Raw genomic sequence first — 21,651 nt, 5'->3', positions numbered from 1 at the left:
CTTTCGCACATCCTTCAAAGCTGTCGAACCAAACGAGCAGTAAGCGAGGTGCGGAAGAAGGCGGACACGGTAGCCAAGGCTCAGGCGATTCATTCAACTTTACACTAATGCCAAAATGCTTTTGATTAGCACAGCGTGAAAATCTATTGATTACCAATACTCTGTGTTGAATGATGGATATTCTTAGATAAAGATTGCACCTTACACCGCGATATGTATGAGGGTTCATATGAATGTACAGGGTTTCCAAACTTAAAATGTTTTTTAGAAAAAAAGGAAACACTTAAAATGTTTTTTTTTAGAAAAAAATGAAACACTGAAGCTCCAATACCACTCACACTTGCAGTTCTGCTAGCAAAAAAGGGTTTAAAAAATCTTCATCTTTATTTTGATAAGACGGTTTGTATGGTAGCTATATGCTATAGCAGTCCGATCCGAACAGTATGTTTAGAGATTGCCTTGAACAATAACCCATGTCAAATGATGAAGATGTTTTCTCAAATAATAAAGCTTTTGATATTAAGACAGGATTTTGATCGGCTAGTTTGTATGGCAGCTATATGCTGTAGTGGTCGGATATCGGTGATTCCCACAAATGAGCAGTTTTTTAGAGAGTTTTGTCGTAAAATAGCGATGTATCAAAAGCCGAGCGACTTGTTCGTATATTTACTGACGGACGGGGCGAAACCGACTCAGCGCGCCACGCTGCTCAATTTTACCTATATACATATATATATGTATATACTTTAAAGGGCCTCAGAATTTTTTTCTGGGAATGACGGTCTTCGACGACTATTTTTATTCCCTGGTCGCTTTATAAAAATAATTTTATGGTTCATTTTAAAAATTCTTAATTGAAAATGAAAATATCAATTTTAACTTTTGAGAAACCCATAAGACTGCTAGACTAACCCAGTAGCTTTTATAGCTTTTTCAGGGAGGTCATAATGGCACATTAAAATCCACATTCATGATCCAGATATTGTTCTCTTGAAATAACACGTAAAAAGTTAAAATTTTATTAACTAAAGTATTAAACGAATTTTCAAATCACCCTGTATATATTTTTACTTATCATGTGGGCTAGAGAGATACCACATATTAGGTCGTACATACTATAGATACATATATGTATGTAGATAGATTGAATCAGTAGCAGCATTGATTGATGGAAACTCATGTTATACAAGTACATATGCATATTGTATAAATATGGAGTAGCACAAGTGTAGATTTTCGCTGCCTTGATGATGTGTCTATGTTTAATATGGTTTGGTGACCTTAGAGAATAAAAGGAGCGCTATCTGGTAAATGAATGGCCTAGAGTCTGAGAACGCAACTACATGCCACAAACATCTGTACATTTGTATATTTATAGCCTTTGGATTGGGAAAAGAGTTAACTTATGTTATGTTATTTACCATTTCGCTGAAGGGTCTTGTTACACATGAAATATACCAATCAATCAAGGCAATATTTATGTACATATACATATAGTATATTACATATATGAATGCATGGATATCATTTCATATTTGAAATACTAAGTAGTATAATGAATAATGCTACAAGTATTATCTCAGGGGAACGTAGAAAAACCGAGTTATTAAATGTTAAATCAAATAGAGTAATATCGAACAGATAAGCTATCAGCTACTCTGATTAGAGCATGCAATCACATAGTTTTTATAATTTCCAAATGTTGAAAGTGGTAGAAAACTTAGTTATTTTTCTAAAACTATTAACTTAACGTAATAACGGGTGATCTAAGTAGAGGTACTTTTTTCAATAACCTTTTTGTGACAGATTGCCCGTGACTTGTGTAAAGATGTTTCGGTATTTTTCTTCATTTTTGTTTGGCATTTCATCATGGAAAAACTTACCCCCGAATAACGTTTACGAATCGTTCAATTTTATTACTTTATTAAGAATGTCTCTCACGTCTTTCGCTCAACTTATAGTCAACATAATCGGCTTACTGAGCGTAATATTCGCAACATCATCACCTATCTTGAAACCCAGATTTCATTATTGGATAATATTCGACCGAAGGGACCACATCCAACACGTAGTGAAAAAAATGTAACAGTCGTAGCTAAGCGTGTACACGAAGACCGTGGAGAGTCGAGTCGGCGCCGTTCGCAGCAACTCGGACTGATGTATGGAATGACTTGGCGCATTTTACGTTGAGATCTTACATTGAAAGCATACAAAAACAGCTTGGGCAAGACCGACATTGCTTCATTCGATGGGCTCTTGAAAAGTTGAAAGAAGATCCGACGTTTTTGAGCCAACGTGAACATGTTGAGCCAACGTGAACGTGTTCAGTGAAGAGGCCCATTTCTAGCTCAATGGGTATGTAAGCAAGCAAAATTGCCGTATTTGGGACGAAGAGCAACCTGATGACATACAAGAGCTGTCATTTCATTCAAAAAAAAAAAACGGTTTAGTGTAGTTTATGGGCCGGTGGAATCATCCGTCCATATACCTTCAAAAATGATGCCGATGAGAATGTAACCGCCATGATAACCGACTATTTGATACCTGAAATTAAGGCTCGTGATCACGGCGGCATTTGGCTTCAACAAGACGGCACCACTTTCCACACATCGCATCAATCAAAGGATTTATTTAGAGATCACTTCGGTGAGCAGAAAGTTTACAATATGATCTTGTGATATCACACCGTTAGACTTTTTCCTGTGGGGATATGTAAAGTCTTAAGTCTATGCGGACAATTTCACTTCGATTCAGACCTTGGAGCAAAACATCAGGCGTGTCATCCGCTAGTTACCAGTCCAAATGCTCGAATAAGTCATCGAAAATTGGACTCAACGGATGGACCATCTGAGACGTAGATGTGGCCAACATTTGAAAGAGATAATCTTCAAAAAAGAAATGTTAAAGAATGTTTTTTCGGCTGTTAATAAATATTCCCCATTAAATTTGAAATTTCTGTTTTTAAAGAAGTAGGAACCTCGAAATGTATCACCCTTTATTGTCTTCAGTACTACTTCGTATACCATTCAATTCGTAATCTTGGAGAATAAGAAAATTTAGAGAAATAAACTTTATATATTTATAATATCCCATCTCGGTTAGGTCGTGGGGTCCAAATTATCGATTGGAGATGGTAGTGCTTCTTAGAGATCTGAACTACATCTTCATCTAAGCTATTTTCGAGTTCAGTTCCCGTGTATATATAACGAGAGAATGTGTCGAGGTCTTTCCATTTACCTGTTGGAAACGAATCCTGTCTTGAATAGTGGACACAAAAAATGGTGGAAAGAAAAAATTATGGACGATCTCGAGAGCTGACATTAATATACGATTTGTTACCCGGAAACAACTGTAGTCCCAAATCCTCTAACACAAGTTGATTTATAGAGGTTAACCGATATTGGCTTAAGCTCAACTTTCTTTGGTTGACAAAATTTCCTGGGAGAGACTCTCTACTCCACTCTAAAAGTAATACAAGTTTTTATTCAAAAAGTTATATTTTTTAAAATTTCTACATTTATTAAGTACTTTGCTATAGATTGTATACTCGCCTCTATAGAATTTCAATACACGAGCTGACATTAAAGTGAGTCCTAGCTCAAATACAATATAATTTTGGTTATGCTTAGAATAACTTAAAACTTATTCCAAAAACAAGAATTAAACTGCATTTCCTAAATTTAGTTTAACCTTCACCGCCCTAAAAAGATACGCTTCAACAAACCTTAGTGAGAGAGAGATGACTATCAGATTAACATAATAATCTGAGTACCAAGTATACTTGTATATCCTTTAAACACTTGTTGTACTATGTGGAGATCCCTTATGGATTTATACCCATCGCCGTTGCAATAACTCTCTTCATCGGTTTGCCATGTTTTGTGCCGTTACTCTCCAGCAAATAGAGACCACGCTTGCCTCTTATCAAAGCACCGAAAGGCACACGATCCTTCATCTCCACTGACAGCGGTCTAAAGCTCAGCGAAAAACTTAGAATACCCTTACGCAATGTAGCAATATGCTTCAAAGAGAAGGATAATATACCTGAACTGAAGTTCTGTTTCAAAGCACGCCTATCATATTCGATGTGCGATGCTGTAGTCAAGTCCATGTCTTTCGGATCTAATTTCAGTTCAAATTCGGCCCAAAGATTGGGAAAGGCGCGTATTAATTTAAGCCTATGTAATTTTTGTAAGTGACACGTACGCACCATCGCGAGTACAGCTTGTGGGAATGCTTCGGTGTAAAGTTGTACGATAAAACGGCCGATAGGATAGAGACTAACAACTTCCAAGTCAAAGTAAACAATTGGACGCAGCAGCAAACGTTGTTCGGAGCACCTAGGAGGTAAGATAATTTCGGTTTTGTATTTGCTTAAGATCTCTTTGGGCGTACGAAAGTCCGCATAACTCGCTGAGAGTGGTCTCAAATTAGTATTCACAATTTTTTGCGCGCTGAGCACACGTTTCGCTATGAAGTGATTCTCTTTCTCAATAGCTTCCAAAGATCTGAGCATAGAGGCCATACGTGAATAGCGCCATTGCGCATCGAAGGAATCATTCCAAGAGCCCTTGCGGCCCAAAATTTGCATTCGCCCGAAATATTCCAAAATTTCGGTATTCGTGCGCATAATATCCGAAATGGCCGACATGTCGAGGTAATTATTCTTCAGATTCATCATATTTGTTAGGTGCAAAATCGGTGGTGAATCATCCACGTATTTTTTGGCATTCTTGACGCGACAGCGATGTTTGTAGTAATTATATAGAAACACGGGCGTCATATTATAGAGCTTTTTCTTCCGCTTGTAGCGTATGATCTGTTCAAGGGTGGTGACTTTGGCAGGCATACTGAAGACACTACTAAAAATTCATAAATACACACACAAATAATTTATATCCACTATTTTTCGTTTCTTTCTTGATTTTTAGACAATTAAATTACAAAAAAGTGTACAAATTTTGATAACGAAATAACAGAAAATTTACATCGCTTCTGAGCCAACGGAATACACAATGAAAATATGTACGTCGTAAGTGGAAATAAGAAATACTACAGCAACCCGACGACATAATTTCGAACCTTAACCTTAAGATACTAAATCTTTATCTTGATACCTTGGTACCTTTACAAGACTTGAATTTGATATATCGGTTGATTGAAAGGCAACATATGATATACTTGTAGGTGTCCGATATCGACGGTCTGATGAATGATTTTCCTGAGTAAGTTTGGTTTAGCATTTTTACACTGAACCAAATTACAGGCTTGAGTCTTCATTTCGGCTTGGTTATAGCTCTTCATTTTTTCCGATTAATAGAATTAGGTGGGTGTCTCAGTGGTCCGATTCCGCCCATCAAGGCCGTAAAGTACCGGTTGCCCCTGAGAACTTCATGGATCCATCTTAGTGTTGGAGAGACGAATTAGGAAGAACTTGGTTCACTTGCGCTTCGAATAGTGTTAAGAAGCACAATAATGAGAAGTTCTTAAGCATTTACTATTTTTTTGTTTTTAATAACTACCGCCATTAAACATTTTCATATAAACGTGTCCAATTTTTTAAAAAATAAATTTCTAAAACAACGCACTGTACCCATTCAAGCTATATACATACTTACTTGGTCGCCCACACGTCCACACACCGTACGCGTGCAAACATTCACACAAACACACATTCGTATATATGTACATATAGGCACTCTGACGAAAATCTTTGCGTCGTTCCCAAAATAGTTTGAAGGTGACTACGTAGCGTAGAATGGACAGCGGGGACTTTAGAATATACATAGAACATACGAATGTGCGTCGCTGTGAAGAGACTGTGCCAAGTGCAAGGTAATTTCCTTATACAATACGTTTAGCTGATTGTGTTCTATTTTTTTGGCGATAAAAGTTTTTCTTTGCAGAAAATTTGCAAATGCATGCGTGATAAAAGCAAACATATAGGCAAAAGCAACAAAAGTTTCATATGATTGCAACACTGTGCACTGGCGACTTTGAGGAAACAAAGAGAAATTGTACTGTATATAGAGCGTAAACCGTACTCTCTTTGATTTTACGCTCTTAAAGTTTTTTTCCAATCAGTGCGAACAGCTGATTTTGTATTTGACGTCGTAACAGCTGTCAGCTAGAAATGAGTTTGTAAGAGACAGTTGCTTATACTCTACGATTGAATGGAGAAAATTTGTTGCCGTATATGTTCAAGAAATTCTGTGAATAAATATTAAAGGGGTTGGCTGTATAACCTTATAATATTCCTTTGTGCGCTTGTAAAATATTCGCAATTCATAACAAAATTTTACGTGAAATAGTTTTTTTTTTTTAATTTTCCAATTAGTTTTCGTACTGTAGGGTGCCGAAGTGCCAATATGTCTGTACTCTGTCACTCGCTGCGAGTTCAACGGTGTAGTGTTGCCAACCCATCTCTTACATTTACTGCATAATGTGCGGTTTCTGTAGTTTCGTTTGTTTTTCATTTACCTAATGCCTTTTTTATCACAATTCTGCTTATTTATTAGAAAATTGTAAATAAACACAATAATATGTTAATTAACCCAGCATACCTTCGGCATTTACACTATCATCTACCTTTTATGCCAACGAATTTCGTAGCGTTGGCAACACATTTGTATATTTATTGAAGGTGTATTCGTTAGCAGAAGGCAAACACACGGTTTTTAACATCGTTTTTTTCATTGGTAGTCGGCTGCGTTTTCGGTTTTCTCTGTTGGCTTTTACTCCGTTATTGCTTTTTATAAAAGAACGTGGAATGTTTGCAATATAATTCGAAATTCGCTTAATAAATCAAATATATATTGACATTTTCAAAATTGAAGTAACTTCGCTACTCAAGCACTTTAGCGCTTAGTGCTCCAAATTCCAGACAGAAACTACAAGGGTGGTGCTGTTTGTTGGTGAAGTTCAGTTGGTGTATTGAGGTGGTCGTGGAAAGGTGCTAATATATTGCCCCATCTAGTTCGTTGGGCTCCAAAGCGGTCGCGAGGTTTGTTGTAAAAGTGCGAAATGTCAAATCAAAGTGAAACGAAGGTGGCCGTAGCGCCTAAAGCAGCAGCTCCCATTCCCAATGGCTTGAAATTTATGTTTGGTGGCCTAGCTGGCATGGGCGCCACTTGCATTGTGCAACCACTGGATTTGGTTAAGACAAGAATGCAAATTTCTGGTGCTGGTGGCGGCAAAAAGGAATATAACAGCTCATGGCATTGCATACAGACGGTTGTAAAAAAGGAGGGTCCATTGGGTTTGTATCAAGGTATTGGTGCAGCTTTGCTACGTCAAGCCACCTACACAACAGGACGACTTGGTGTCTATACTTACTTAGTGGATGCATTCCAAGCGCAATTCAAGCGTACACCCGGTGTGCTGGACAGCATGGCAATGGGTGTAATAGCCGGTGCATGTGGTGCATTTATTGGCACACCGGCTGAGGTAGCGCTTATTCGTATGGCCAGTGATGGTCGTCTGCCGCCAGCTGAGCGACGCAATTACACCAATGTAGCAAACGCCTTAACACGCATAGTACGTGAAGAAGGTGTAACCGCGCTGTGGCGTGGCAGCATACCCACCGTGGGACGTGCCATGGTGGTCAACATGACTCAACTGGCTTCGTATTCACAATTTAAAGCCTACTTCAAGAATGGCCCACTCAAGATGGAAGAAGGCATCGGTCTGCATTTCGTTTCAAGTATGTTGAGTGGCTTGCTGACAACAATCACCTCCATGCCGTTGGATATTGCTAAAACACGTATACAAAACATGAAAACCGCCGAAGGTGCCAAGCCGGAATATCGCGGCACTGTCGATGTTCTTCTCAAGGTGGCACGTCACGAAGGTGTATTTGCTCTCTGGAAGGGCTTCACACCATATTTCTGTCGCCTCGGACCACATACTGTCTTGACTTTCATCTTCTTGGAGCAAATGAACAAATTATATCGTGATTATGTCAACCGCAGCAGTGGCCAAAAATCAACTGGATTGTGATGTAACCATGTCGACAGCTAGTAGTGCGTGTGCGCTTATTGTTGCTTTTGTTTTGTATGTTTTGACGCATAAAGAACGTTTGCCTATATTCCAGTAGCGAAGTGCAAATACTTATAACTACAAATTGTCTTCGAACATTAGATAACTAAAACTATTTTTAGTTTTGAAAGCAATTGAAAAATGCTCTTCAATTACATATGAGCACAGATCTTAGTAAAATTATGCTGTACATGTTTATTTTTTTTTTCATTAGCGTCACTCAGTCTACAGTATGCTTTAGTGTACAGAAATTTAAGTGCATAACGTTTGTAGTTGTGAATGTACACATAATTAGCACAAAAATGAAAAAGCAAAAATTAATAAGCATAAGTTTAAAAAATAGTAAAATTTTTTTATTATTGTTGTTTTTGTCACAATATAGCCAACAGTTGTTAATAATGTCGATTAATGCATAAACTACATAAGTATGTAAATACATAAGTGAATGCTCTCTGACATTTTATTTTGTATTATTTTTACACTAGTGGCAAGTAAATACGATTAACTTGTAAAAAAAATTATTTATGTGCAATTATAAAATTATAAATATATTTTGATTTGCAACAATTGTATACAAATATATAAGCTGGAACGAAACAAAACCGAAATCGACAATAAATTACAAATTGATAGAATGTTTAATGTGTTTTTGGTTCAAGGAATTAATCTCATGAAATATTAGAAAAGGAATTCGTCTTGATTGTTGTTGTTGTAGGTACTCGAAAGTATATGTAGACGTTTGTTTTGTCAATTACTTTTATTATAATATTCTTGTCTGGCGTTTGTAAGTGTTATAACACTTTTGATTATTGCAACCAGCACTGATAACAGTTTGCTGTTATTACTTCTACACATAAATCGTTATCAGTTCTTTTAGTAATGCCAATTAAATGCATTCCACTCGGTTGCTAAAATTAAATGCAATGTCTGCAATAAATACACTACTCTCTGAGCGATTAAAAAAATTTAAGCAACTTCAAAACTAATTTGTGACTTTATGGTTGAAACTCCTAACAAATATAGTCCTCAGTAATATTAGTATATATTCTATAGTTGCTCTCAGTATTTCCAAATTTGTAATGTATTGCATTTGTTGTATAAACGGAAGGCATACATACATACATATATACATTTCTTGATGTAGAAACAAAGGCAAACATTTTAAATGCATTCCATTTATGGCATATTGAGGTCAAAAAGAAAAAAGTTGAATTTTTGAAAAACATATATACATATGTATGCATGTACATAAAAATATGTATTTTTAGGTACATACATACTTGTATGGTTTTTTCTATACTTTAGCATCGGTTCTCGCATTTTTTCGCGGATCGAAATGCGTCCACCCAGCGGCTTGATTTCGATAATAAAAAAGAAAACATATGTGCATGTAGATATGTATCTCTATTTTGTATTGCAACCAAGGCTTCAAATATATGTAGTTAATTAGCGTTGCAGTCGAGTTGATGCATTCAATGCATATGTATGTAAACGGAGTGACGACTGACCGCCAGATGTAGGCAACAACCAACTGTAGGCAATTGAACTTTCGATCGTAAGTTTGTATGTATGTATATTTGTACTTTATTATATAGTATGTAGGTATGGATAAGGAGACACATAAGTGCATAACTTATTTCATTTTTAATATAAATATATGCCTATTTGTGAGTATGTGTAATAACTAGAATACCCTTCACAAATAAAGAACTTGACATACAAGATTGTGATTTTTATCATTCAGTTTGTATGATAGCATATACATATGTATGTATACATTATGCTGTAGCCCTGTCTTAAATAATATTATTTACGAATTTCATTATGACACCTCTTCAAATAAAAAAAGTTCTTCATATGCGATATTGAGTTTGATAGTTCAGTGTATATGCCAGCTATATTTGTACGTGCTATAGTTGGTTGTTGTTGTTGTAGCGGCTGAAAACACTCCTAAAATAATTTGAAGCAATGGTCCCGCGAAGGTCGGGTCTATATAGGGATCAAGGACTGTCACACCGGCAACATTTCTCCTTAGTTTTTTGATGAGAAAAGAAGGTGGACGAAATCTCAGATCGATAGCTTAAAAATTGAGAAACTAGTTTATGCATATACAGACGAACATAGTTAAATCGACATATGTATATAAACTTTAAGCAGTTAACACTTACCGATCCAAACGGGGTTAGATCGCCGAAAAAACAGCCCTTGGTCGGATGAAATCCGAGTCAATTCCGGGGCGTAGAACCGGCTGTCGTGGGATCTTTCCGGTTGTAAAATTTCTCACAGCTTGCAGCACAATTCGAGCGCTGGTGATTTTTACATAGTCAACGTTTAAAGAAGACTAATAAAATACAAAAATGGCTTTCCTTGATGTCTCAACTCTGCTAGATCTGAAGGAATTGGAGAAATTCCTTGCTGACAACAGATATATTAGCGCATATTCGCCAAGCAAAGCTGATCTCTCAGTGTTCGAAGCTTTGGGCAAAACACCGGCCGGTAGCTTCCCACATGTGCAACGTTGGTATCGCCACATTGCATCGTTTGAAGCTGCTGAACGTGCCGCCTGGGGTGGTTCTCGACTGCCACAAGTGGCCGGTGCCAAGCCCACAGTTGCTGCTGCACCAGCTGCCGCTGATAATGACGATGATGTAGATCTCTTCGGCTCTGATGAATAAGAAGAAGATGCAGAGGCTGCACGCATACGTGAGGAACGTGTTGCTGCCTATGCTGCTAACAAATCGAAGAAAGCCGCGCTTATTGCCAAGTCATCAGTATTGTTGGATGTCAAGCCATGGGATGATGAGACCGTCATGAAAGAAATGGAAAATAACGTACGCTCTATTGAGATGCAGCGAAAAGTAATAATTAACAGCGAAAAGTAATAATTCGAAATGATAAATAAAAAATGAAATGTAATTAAGTGAAGCGGCGGAAAGTCGGGCCGTTGTTATAAATCTTATAAAACGCCGGCAAATAAAAATTAAATAAACATATGTACATATATTCATAAACATTTGTATATGTGTATGTATGGGTATGATTCATTCATACATTTTTTTTTATTTTTTTGCTAGTTTATATGTTATTTCACGCAGCAATTGTCCTCAGACTTAGGAAAGCTGGGTACTTATGGTAAATGTCTGTTAGACTGCTAGAGGCTACTGAATGTCTAGACTCTTTATCGTTGGTATCGGATTACGTATACTTCATGATTAAACTGGTTTGGGTGTCTGGTAAGAGAAGTAGTGCGGGAAACTGCAATGCTAATGAGTTTACTAAGTCAGGTCTTCTTCTTCTTTATCTTCGACTATGCAGCTCCAAGGCTTTTCTGGGCTTTCAGCTTAAATCGTAAGAGGTCTAGTGAGCTCATCGTATTCAGTAAAGTTTATCGTTCAATAGGTGTAAGTACATACATATGTAAGTAGTTTGGAAAATTATAAAACACCTGGAAAAAATCGCATTAAAACACAGTTGTATTCGATTTGACTACAGCTGCTAATTTCCTTGTTTAAAAATAACAAACAAACATGTTTTCAATTTTATTTAAATGCCATGTAATTGTTGTTATAATATAATTGAATTCGCGTGGTTGGCTCATAATATTGATCTTCAACATTAATACCTTTCCTTATGCACTCGTTTATAGATATACGATATAGACATAAATAAATCTAGTTTGCTAAAAGTTCAGACTAGTAGCTTTCTGGTATGTGTATGTAAGTTATCATGAATGTGTCGAATGATAAGATTTAGCTAGAAAGCATTTTATTTGCCGTGCGTGTTAGAAGTTTTAAATATGCATTATCAGCAAGTGATTAGAATGCTTGTGTTGTTTCTACTGGCTTTTAATAACATAATGGCGTGTTTACAAACATCTGTTTGATAGATGAATTTAGAAATTAAGTGCTGTTGTTTTGATATTTTAATTTTTTATGTTGTTTTAGTTTTATATTTTCTCAACAAATATAAGAAAAAAAGAAAATTAAATAAATAAAATAAAATAAATAAAATAAAATAAAATAAAGTGAAATAAAATAAAATAAAATAAAATAAAATAAAATAAAATAAAATAAAATAAAATAAAATAAAATAAAATAAAATAAAATAAAATAAAATAAAATAAAATAAAATAAAATAAAATAAAATAAAATAAAATAAAATAAAATAAAATAAAATAAAATAAAATAAAATAAAATAAAATAAAATGAAATAAAATAAAATAAAATAGAATAAAATTAAATGAAATAAAATAAAATGAAATAAAATAAAATAAAATAAAATAAAATAAAATAAAATAAAATAAAATAAAATAAACTAAAATGAATTAAAATGAAATAAAATGAAATAATAAAATTAAATTAAATTAAATAAAAATAAAATAAGAAAGTTTTCCTTGCAGGGACTTGTGTTTGAAGTACCAGTTTGTTTGTGGCTATAAACTACAGTGGTCCGATATCGGCGGTTCCGACAAACGATCAGCTTCTTGGGCAAAAAAGATCGTTTGAAAATTTTCAAAACGATATCTCAAAAACTGAGAGACTAGTTCACGTGTGAATATACATACGGACAGACAGACAGATGGACTAAATCGATGTAGCTTTTTATACTTATATGTATATATATTTTATACGATCTCCGATATTTCCTGCTGGGTATTATAAGCTTCGTAAAAAACTCAATATACCTTTTGATTATAATAATTTCGGAAAAAAATTTAAAATTATTTAACATATTTTTTTTTTCTCGTAAAATTTACAATTACGTTACAATAATTTTTTTCTCAGTTCATGCAATAGGCTTCTTCCTGCATGACAATTCGATAATTTTTATTTATCACTTGCTTTACATATGCCGCGCCTTCATGTTTATAAATATGATACTGCCTTGAATCATTGCACAGCTGTAAACAGTTAATTAACTGTATATAAATACATAAATAGTTACATTTAAATGCGGTTAATACGAATAAAAGCGGTTTTTTTTATTTAACACATTTCGAGTTACACTTACACACAGACATATGTACATAAGTAGATGCAAATCTAGGACTCGCATATCAATAATACATATTCATGTGCAGAACCAACTGACTTTGGTTAAAAACAATTCATTGATTTCACAATTTCCATGGTGTTAACCACCAATTCAAGTGCGGTCTGTTGATAATTATTGCTTTATCAAGTGAGAAATCAATTATTACCATCAGCGCTGATGACTGAACTGCAGGACATACATATTTATGTATGTAAAACAGTTTTTTGCACGTATTTTTTATTTAAATTTTTACTTTGAATTTTTATTGGTGGAATTATTGAAGCAGAAAGCAATAACGTATGCTCTATGATTTTATGTCCGTAATAATGGCTTATTTGGCTATGATCATCGATATGGGTTTAAAAAACCTTCCAATTTTCATATTTTTTCGATAGCTAACAGCAATACGAAGTTCAGACCATGTTTCAGCCATCTCAAGTGGATATTTTTATATTACATATCTTCTTCTTCTTCTTTAGTGGCGTTTCTTCTTTTCGCAACGTGGCGTCAATTGGAAGTTCAAAGCGAAGCCAGGTCCTTCTCCAACTGGTCTTTTCAACGGAGGCCTTTCTCTTCCTCTTCTTCCCAGCTTCAGAATTGAAGTGTTTTCATTTATTCGGATGACCTAGCCAGTGAAGCCGCTGTCTCTTAATTCTCTGAACTATGTCGATGTCGGCGTATACCTCGTACAGCTTATCGTTCCATCGACTGCAGTATTCGCCGTTGCCAATGCGCAAAGTACCATAAATCTTCTCTCGAAAACTCGTAGCGCCGACTTATCAGATGTTGTCATCGCCCTGGCTTCTGCACTATATGGTATAGCAAAGCGGGTATGATGAGTGACTTGTAGAGTTAGGTCTTTGTTCGTCGAAAGAGGATTTTACTTCTCAATTGCTTACTCAGTCGGAAGTATTGGTTCCAAGATAGACGAAATTATCTACGACGAGAGCCAGCAGCTGTACACACTTCTATTTAGTTCTGCAGCTCGAACTATTTTCTCCAGCAGCGAGTTGAAAAAGTCGCACGATAAGGAGTCGCCTTGTGTGAAACCTCGTTTGGTATCGAACGGCTCGGAGAGGTCCTTCCCGATCCTGAGGAGCTTTTGGTATTCACATCGTTACACAGTTAAAAAAGCCGTATTAGTTTTGCGCGGATACCAAATTCAGACATCGCGGCATAAATACAGCTCCTTATCGTGCTGTCAAAAGCAGCTTTGAAATCGACGAAGAGGTGGTGAGTGCCGATCCTCTTTTCACGGGTCTTTTCCAAGGTTTGGCGCATGGCGAATAGCTGGTCAGTTGTTGATTTTTCAGGCCAAAATGCATGCTCCTTATCAGTTCTTCGCCGCCGTGTTTGAATAACTCGGCCGGCAATCCATCGGCCGCGCCCATTAAGTGATCTTCAGACGGGTAATTACTATTCAAACTTCTTCATAGTGGGACAATGAAACGTCCGCTTCATCGTCATCGATTGGGTATAGCCATCTCAAGTGGATACTTTTGTATTACATATACCCTTTCTAAATTCCACTGCAAGCACTCTTTAAACAGGAAATGCCTCAATTTGGCTTCGTTATACCAGAGAGCAACTCTTGCTCAATTGTTTTGTTTTGCTGTGTTTTTCTCCTTTGGCAAATCTTTTCACATAACTCCATGATACAACACAGATTAATACCGCACCGCCTTGGGGACCTAGTGTACGTGCAGCGGGCCCAGTGAGCGTGCTAATAATCGCAAATCATAACTCCACTGCCATAAAAGCAGCCAATTTCCATTCACCGGACAGTCATCGTGAACTCCCACTGGCGCTCGTATCATAATGCCGAAAGCGATACTCGCCGGCTACTTCCTGCAGACTAACGGTGCAATTGGCTACCGTGGAAGTATGTATATGTACTCAAACAATTCTTTTTGTTTGTACAAATAAAATATATACATAAAAGCGATATGCGAAAAAAAGTTGAAAAGAAGCACACGAAGAGTAAATAAGTCCATTACGTGATGTTTCCGGTTTTCCCCACCGACCATTGTTATTACAAACATTGTTGTTATTGTAAGTTATTTGTTGCTATTGTGTGTCTTCCCTCAGCACCGCTGGTCATTTTATTGCATTATGAAATGCGATTGCTGTTTTTATTGCTATTGCTGAGCGATGATATTTTGTATTTCGGTTACTTGTTGAGTTGACTACGTTTCCCTGCCCTATCTCTATTTGCTTTGTCCATAGTAGAACATATTCTACGAACGAATATCCCTGGGTTTTTTGCAAAGTGAGGACAAGCGGCGGATGGTGCTCATAACCGCAAATATCCTTTGGAGAAAGTGTGCTTGATTATCGGTTCTATGCGTCAATCAATAGCAGACGTCGTGATGCCCAAGTAATTCGTATGCAGAAATCGCCGCAAATCAATGCTTGTTGCTCCACTTGTACACACATACATAAGTAAATATATATACACTTAATACTTATGTATACCATATATTGAAAACATGTACATATATATGCATATACATATATGTATATATATATATATATATATGTATATGTAAGTAACTTAACGGAAATTGTTCGGAGCTCGAATTCGATTGCCTTTGCAAATTGCATCCTTCACACACCGACAACCTTACGCACACATACATGCAAATAATTACAAATTCTCTTGCCGTTCCACATTCTGCCAAGTCATCATTCGAATCATAAGTATTTAAGTGTATGTACTTCAACAGCAATTCCGGACAAATAGACCATTTCATCAAGCACTCATCATATCTGCAACTATGTATTTATTTGGTTGCTCTTTTATGCACTCATTCAACCCTCATCCATCAACGTTGGCAATGTTCATCGAATATATTTACTATGGACTTATGCTCTTTTTGTTATTTATGGGTCAATTTTGGGCATCTACGGATTTGGGGCGAACTGACATTGTTACCGTGCTAATTTTTTGAGTATTAGCCTAATAAATATATGTAGCTATGTAGCTATGCCTCCGCGGGGTGCATCTTAGGCAACGCTAAATGACCTGCGGCCTCCACAGACTTTTTTAACTACGGAATAAGCTAAGCGAGAGAGGTTGCATCAGGGGAATCTTCCCTCGGTAAGAAACCAGTCACGTGAGAGCAGCACCAATGTTTAGCGAAATCGTTAAATAAGTTGACTCAATAGAATTTGAGGTGTGTGATCGCAAAAGAGAAGATAAGGCTTTCGAGGAATTCAAACAAATCGCTGCGATCTTTCATGAAGGTGGTCAAGGTCACCTTCTAGATGTGGGAGTGTGGACTTACACGATGGTATACACAAATTGATCAGGTGTGTTAACGAACGGTCGGCATCCCTTTATAAGGAAGCGGTGGCGAAGGTTGGAGAGGTCTGGAAGAGGGTTAGAGGCTTTGGCGGTTGCGTCTGGAGTCCATCCAAATCCTACCTCCCCTGAAGTGATGTGACAGTATGGTGCTTATTCTCTTGAAGAAGGAGTCCACCGTACCATCGAAATTGTGCTATAAGTTTTGGTTTTAAGAAGGTGGTGGTTAGGATTCTATCGATACTAAAGCGGATGCCACAAAACCTATGAGGCCATGTCGGACGCGGAAGTGTACTCGTTCCTTTCAGATGCAGCGAGGGTAGATTGTCGACCGACGAGAGTATTGAGTATGGAGACGAGCCGATGTCGTCCTAACCCAAGATCCGTGGCAGAGTAGTAGTGAGCATCTCTGGACTAAGGGCAATAAGCTGCTGGCCGCCAATGGTATATGTAGAAGCAGAGCTTATTTGATGATCCAAAATGAACCAACTGTTGTTGTTCAAATTTAAGCAATGAGAAGATTGTGACTACTAGGCTTGAGGATGATGCCGTAGAACTCTGGCGTATCTCGGCCTATATCCCGCTAGATGTCGAGGTGGAACCGTTTCAGTGATGCTGAAAAATAGTCTGGCGGAGACTCGGTGAAAGAAAGCCAGCATCATCACTGGTTCGGACGCGAACTCTACCTCCTCTAAAAATCTCTTTGGTGTTCAAATGGTTTGCATGGAACTTATAATTCAGATAAAATTTTTCTAAAAAAAAATATTTTACTAAAATATTGGTAGTCGAAAAAGTCTTTTCGTATTTCTAATGAAACTTCAACTTATTTGAACATTAATGAACCAAATATGTAACATTTTAGTAGACCACTTTTTGCAATTCTTCCTCTAGAGACATAATTCCATCAGTGAAAAACTTTTCTGGTTTCTCGGCGAAAAACTGCTACAAGTAATTTTCACAGGCTTCTCTTGAAGCCAACTTTACTCCATTAAGGGAGTTCTGCATTGACCGAAACAAATGGTAGTCCGATGGTGCAAGGTCAGGGCTATATGGTGGATGCATCAAAACTTCCCAGCCAAGCTCTCCCAGTTTTTGACGAGTCATAAAAGATGTGTGTGGTTCAACGTTGTTCTGATGGAAGAGGAAGTCCTTTCTGTTGATCAGTTCTGGCCGTTTTTTTTCGATTGCTTGTGGATGTAGAATCAATCGTTCGGCCAGGCTGGAGCAGCTCATAGTGAATGATTCCTTTGCAATCCCACCAAACACTCAGCATAACCTTTCGAAGCATCTTTCCGCCCATATGTTGAGCTTCAACACTCTTGGACCATGATTTTCGCACATTATTGTCATATTTGATCCACTTTTCGTCTCCTGTTAGCATTTGCTTCAGAAATGTTTCGATTTCATTTTGTTTCAGCAAAGAATCGCAGATGTAAATTCGTTCCATCTAGAAGCTTAAGCAATTTAGTTAATGATTAAAATTTCTATCTATCGTAGAATTATCAATGAGCCCATTTTGAAGGGGATAAAGAAGATTGTAAGTAAATAAATGAAAATATGAAAATGTCGTTGTTTTTTCTTAGTTCGGGTCAATTTTGATCAGATGATGTATGTTCATTTCATTTCATAACTATCTAAAGATAATATTCTGTAGCTATGAAGGTCCCTGCCAATTCTCAAATACGAGAACATATTGTGCTTAGTCCGGGTCAATTTTGATCAATCTGTCTAATAATAAATAATTCTGTAGCTATGAAGGTGCCTACGAACTCTCGACACACTGCATTGCCGGGCTCAAGCTAATAGCGTATTTCTCAATTGATATCACAGCTCATCGGAAGGTTTTTGCAATATCACTACTGAACTTATTAGCTGAGATATGGAGTTACAACAAATAATCCTCCTGTAGTAATCCCTTTAGTTTAATCAGCAACTTGGTTTTCTTTCATGCGGAGTTGGTTTAGTATATTGTTCAAGTGCGTATATCATACACACCATTCAAAGCTAGGCGCACATCCATAATGAGGAACATTTGTTTGAAACAACGCACCTTTCTCGCACCCAACAAAATTCTCTTTTGTTCTCCATTCAGACACATTTCATATGTCGCTGCGTATTTACCTCAAATTGCTAATCGTAACATCGAAATCGGCTGGCTACAGCACTAAAAATAACATAAATTGAGAAATTGCTTTGCTCCATGCACACACACACACACATACTCACACATTCATTCCTTGCCATCTACAAGCTGAAATTGTGTTTAGAAAAATTTAATATAATGGAAGGTTGAAAAATGTTCATGCTGCCAGACCACGTGGACATACAACGGCAGATTCTGCTGACTGAAAGCAAACCTACCTCTGTGTGTGTGAAACGGAAATATGTGCATATTTCCCCGCGTAATCATGTGTATTCCTCTGCACACACACTTTTCCATACGAATGGGCAGGCGGCAGGCGCCGCGTCCCCTCCACGCATAACTCTGCATAGAGCAATTTTCGTATTTGTGCATAAATGTCAAGTCGCATGACTTATGCGGTTCCGCAATATGACTTACTGCCCCTGCTGCCACAATCGCTATTGGTTTCTTCCACTGCTTGTTGGCTATTATTATTTGTTGTTGTTTTTTATTGTAAAAAATAAAAAGTGAAAATCCAAAAACGGCAAAAATCAGCTGCACGCTTTGTTGTTGGCGTTTTGCGTATCTCAGCAGAATATTTTGCGTACAGGTGCGTCGTTGGCCGTGGTTCCCATTCAATATGTTGTGTATGTAGATTTATTTGTCTTGCAATGAGAACAGTCGCATGTATTTGTGTGGGGCTTACCCCCTTACCATATACTTATGTGCATTAGGGTTATTTCCTACTGCGTGAAGCTAAAATATTTATCATCACCCATCCTTCAAAGACGGTCGAGAGATCGTTGAAGACATGCCTCGTTCTGGACGTCCTTCGGCCTCTTCAAATCGTCGGGCGAAGGTTAGACAGCGACCAGCAACCACGTCACTCCATACAATCTATAGTTCCTGAACTAAAGCCATGTCGTGGCCCCCCTACTCTAAATCGAGAAGAAGTTCGGCAGAGTCGATCTTACTTTTGTGGAGGTTCACTTGGAGTATCCTCAGCTCTTGGTTTTGAACCATCAGACTACTGACTGGGTTCTTTCTCCACCTCCACCTCATGTTGGACAAGTAAAGTAGCCATGATCTCGTCTATGCCGAGATCGTTTTCTACTTCACTCATCTCCAAGGTTTTTTTGTTGCCGCCCGCGATGTTGCGCTTCTTGAGGCGAAGGAACTAGTTTCCCAAGTCCCACGCTATCTTTCCGAACCTCGTGTACAGAATATCCTCTGCCGTCTTATTGGTCTGGGCTTGGTCTCCATCTTCGTTGATCGATTTCGCCATGTACGTACCTTTGTTACCTTCGCTTTAGGCACCGACGGAATACTGCTGTGATCCACCAACTTGAGTTTCGCTCCTTTCCACTGGTTTGGAAGCGTTCTCATTTCTCATTTCATCATTACATTTAATTTTCATTTGTCGGTTTGTCATCCGCATGCTTGACGTCTAGCTTCCCGGCTACGTCTTTGCATTTCTTCTTTTTCGAAGGCGTCTTCAGTTCGCTCTCCGTCGAGCGCTGCCTCTTTTCATTGCGATTAGCATACCCTGGATCTGAGACATTACACCAATTCTGAATGGCAAAGTGTACTCGGCCGTTCTTCATATCTTTTTTGGAACAAGCCAGCCGTTTTACCTCTTCTTCCTTCAGGCTGGACTTGCCTTCGATACGGTTGCATACTCCGATCGCCGCCTTCAACCTCTCCTTACTTGTCTTCTTCCGGGGCCTTATCTTGTTGCCAGAGTTGGAACCTCCATGTTGAGTTTTTGATTCGGTGGTCTCTACGTCTAGCGTTTTATACCTACCGCCAGGTACCTCATTAGCAATGGCCGTTGTATTACGCATTCTCCTACTTCTGAGAAAGCTACGAGCCATTTTTGCCTACTTTGAGGGTATAATAAGTTTTTAAGTACTTCTCATTAGCAATGGTCTACGAGTATTGTGAATTGTCAAACAATAAAAGCCGCTATTATGACGTCACATTAGCAAATCTTTCGCTCTGATACTCACTTAGTCTATTCCATCTTAGTAATACAGTTTTTCAGCATACCATTTAGCATTGACAATATGCTGACATTTGAAAAATTTTGCCTTGCCTTATTGTCTTCCTTCGTCCTTTCGAGCATACCGCTCTTTTAATGTATTGTGCGCCAGCATCTGGATTGCTCAACTTCGTATTCATGTTATTGTATGGTTTGCATTTTTGCCCCATTATTGCTTTATCCAGTGGGTTGTTGCTCATTTCTTGCCTTATTGTTGCATTTTGTCGAATGGCGAGTTGCTATTTCATCTTTTGCTTGTGGGCGGAAATACAATTTTAATAGGAAACCCCACGGTTGCCTTTGAACTTGCAAAGCATTTAATATCTTCCTACGCTACACGTGACGTCTGCTGTTATGTGAAGGGTCACAGAGTATGTAAGTAGTTGCAAGTTTACTGCGAAGGTTGCATTGGGTGTATGCGTGGGATGTTATGCTCAAGTTAAATTCCATTAGTTGATTTAGAAAAATGAATCATGGCCAGGATTCTTGGGCGTCACAACGCACATCGTAGGCTCAGCTTACTTCCAAGAATTATTTCAGCTCAGAATTTAATTATACAAGTTCTTAGAATATTCCTTAATAGTTTATATAAGGTCAAACTGTTTTTAGTTATTTCATGAATGCTTATTCGAATCATGTAAATCAGAAATAGAGCTTAACTTCGTAAGGAGCTATTACTATGCTATCGTTTTATAAACCCCTTTGCTTAATGTGGTCTATATGACCAAAGCTTAAGCATCACTTCATTTTAATATTAGAACCTGCGCTATTACGACGTCTTAACCTATTTACGGTATTTCATTCAAAATCAATGTGACTGATTAACTTCTGAAAATTTGATTAATTGTAATATGAATTTCCCTAATCTGCCTGCTCTACAGCTGTATAACACTACGTCACACTATTGGTTTTCTGTCGCTTCGGTAATCAATGGCTTACGACTGGATCTTCCCTTTTCAGATTATATGTATACTTTGGAAAGTGCATTGGGTTAAAATAGGTCGCAGAATTGACCTCGCACGTCTGATTATTTATGATACGCAAAAGTTTCAAATATGAAACACCTGATCCTCATAGATCTCCCAAGCGTTTGGAGCTAATTTTGTTAAGACG

The 21,651-nt window shown here is 37.5% G+C and overlaps 2 protein-coding genes and 1 pseudogene across 2 annotated transcripts; 2 read left to right on the top strand and 1 right to left on the bottom strand.

Moving 5' to 3' along the window:
* Nucleotides 1-3,603: 3,603 nt before the first annotated feature.
* Nucleotides 3,604-4,994, bottom strand: LOC120766249. The gene has a single exon (XM_040091632.1). The coding sequence runs from the start codon at nucleotides 4,847-4,849 to the stop codon at nucleotides 3,824-3,826; it is 1,026 nt and encodes a 341-aa protein (XP_039947566.1). The 5' UTR covers nucleotides 4,850-4,994; the 3' UTR covers nucleotides 3,604-3,823.
* Nucleotides 4,995-6,686: 1,692 nt separating this feature from the next.
* Nucleotides 6,687-8,674, top strand: LOC120781604 (mitochondrial 2-oxoglutarate/malate carrier protein). Its single transcript, XM_040113843.1, has one exon. It carries the CDS (start codon nucleotides 7,024-7,026, stop codon nucleotides 7,996-7,998), a length of 975 nt encoding a protein of 324 aa, XP_039969777.1. The 5' UTR covers nucleotides 6,687-7,023; the 3' UTR covers nucleotides 7,999-8,674.
* A 1,720-nt stretch (nucleotides 8,675-10,394) lies between these two features.
* Nucleotides 10,395-14,890, top strand: LOC120776954 (annotated as a pseudogene).
* Nucleotides 14,891-21,651: the final 6,761 nt, after the last annotated feature.

This window comes from Bactrocera tryoni, chromosome 1 (genome assembly GCF_016617805.1).
Source record: "Bactrocera tryoni isolate S06 chromosome 1, CSIRO_BtryS06_freeze2, whole genome shotgun sequence".
Lineage (NCBI taxonomy): Eukaryota > Metazoa > Arthropoda > Insecta > Diptera > Tephritidae > Bactrocera > Bactrocera tryoni.
Note: the sequence above shows the minus strand (reverse complement) of the source record. Positions and strands in the feature narration are given on the sequence as shown.

Coding starts and splice junctions, on each gene's coding strand:
- LOC120781604 (XM_040113843.1), top strand. CDS start 7,024: ATGTCAAATCAAAGTGAAACGAAGGTGGCCGTAGCGCCTAAAGCAGCA.
- LOC120766249 (XM_040091632.1), bottom strand. CDS start 4,849: ATGCCTGCCAAAGTCACCACCCTTGAACAGATCATACGCTACAAGCGG.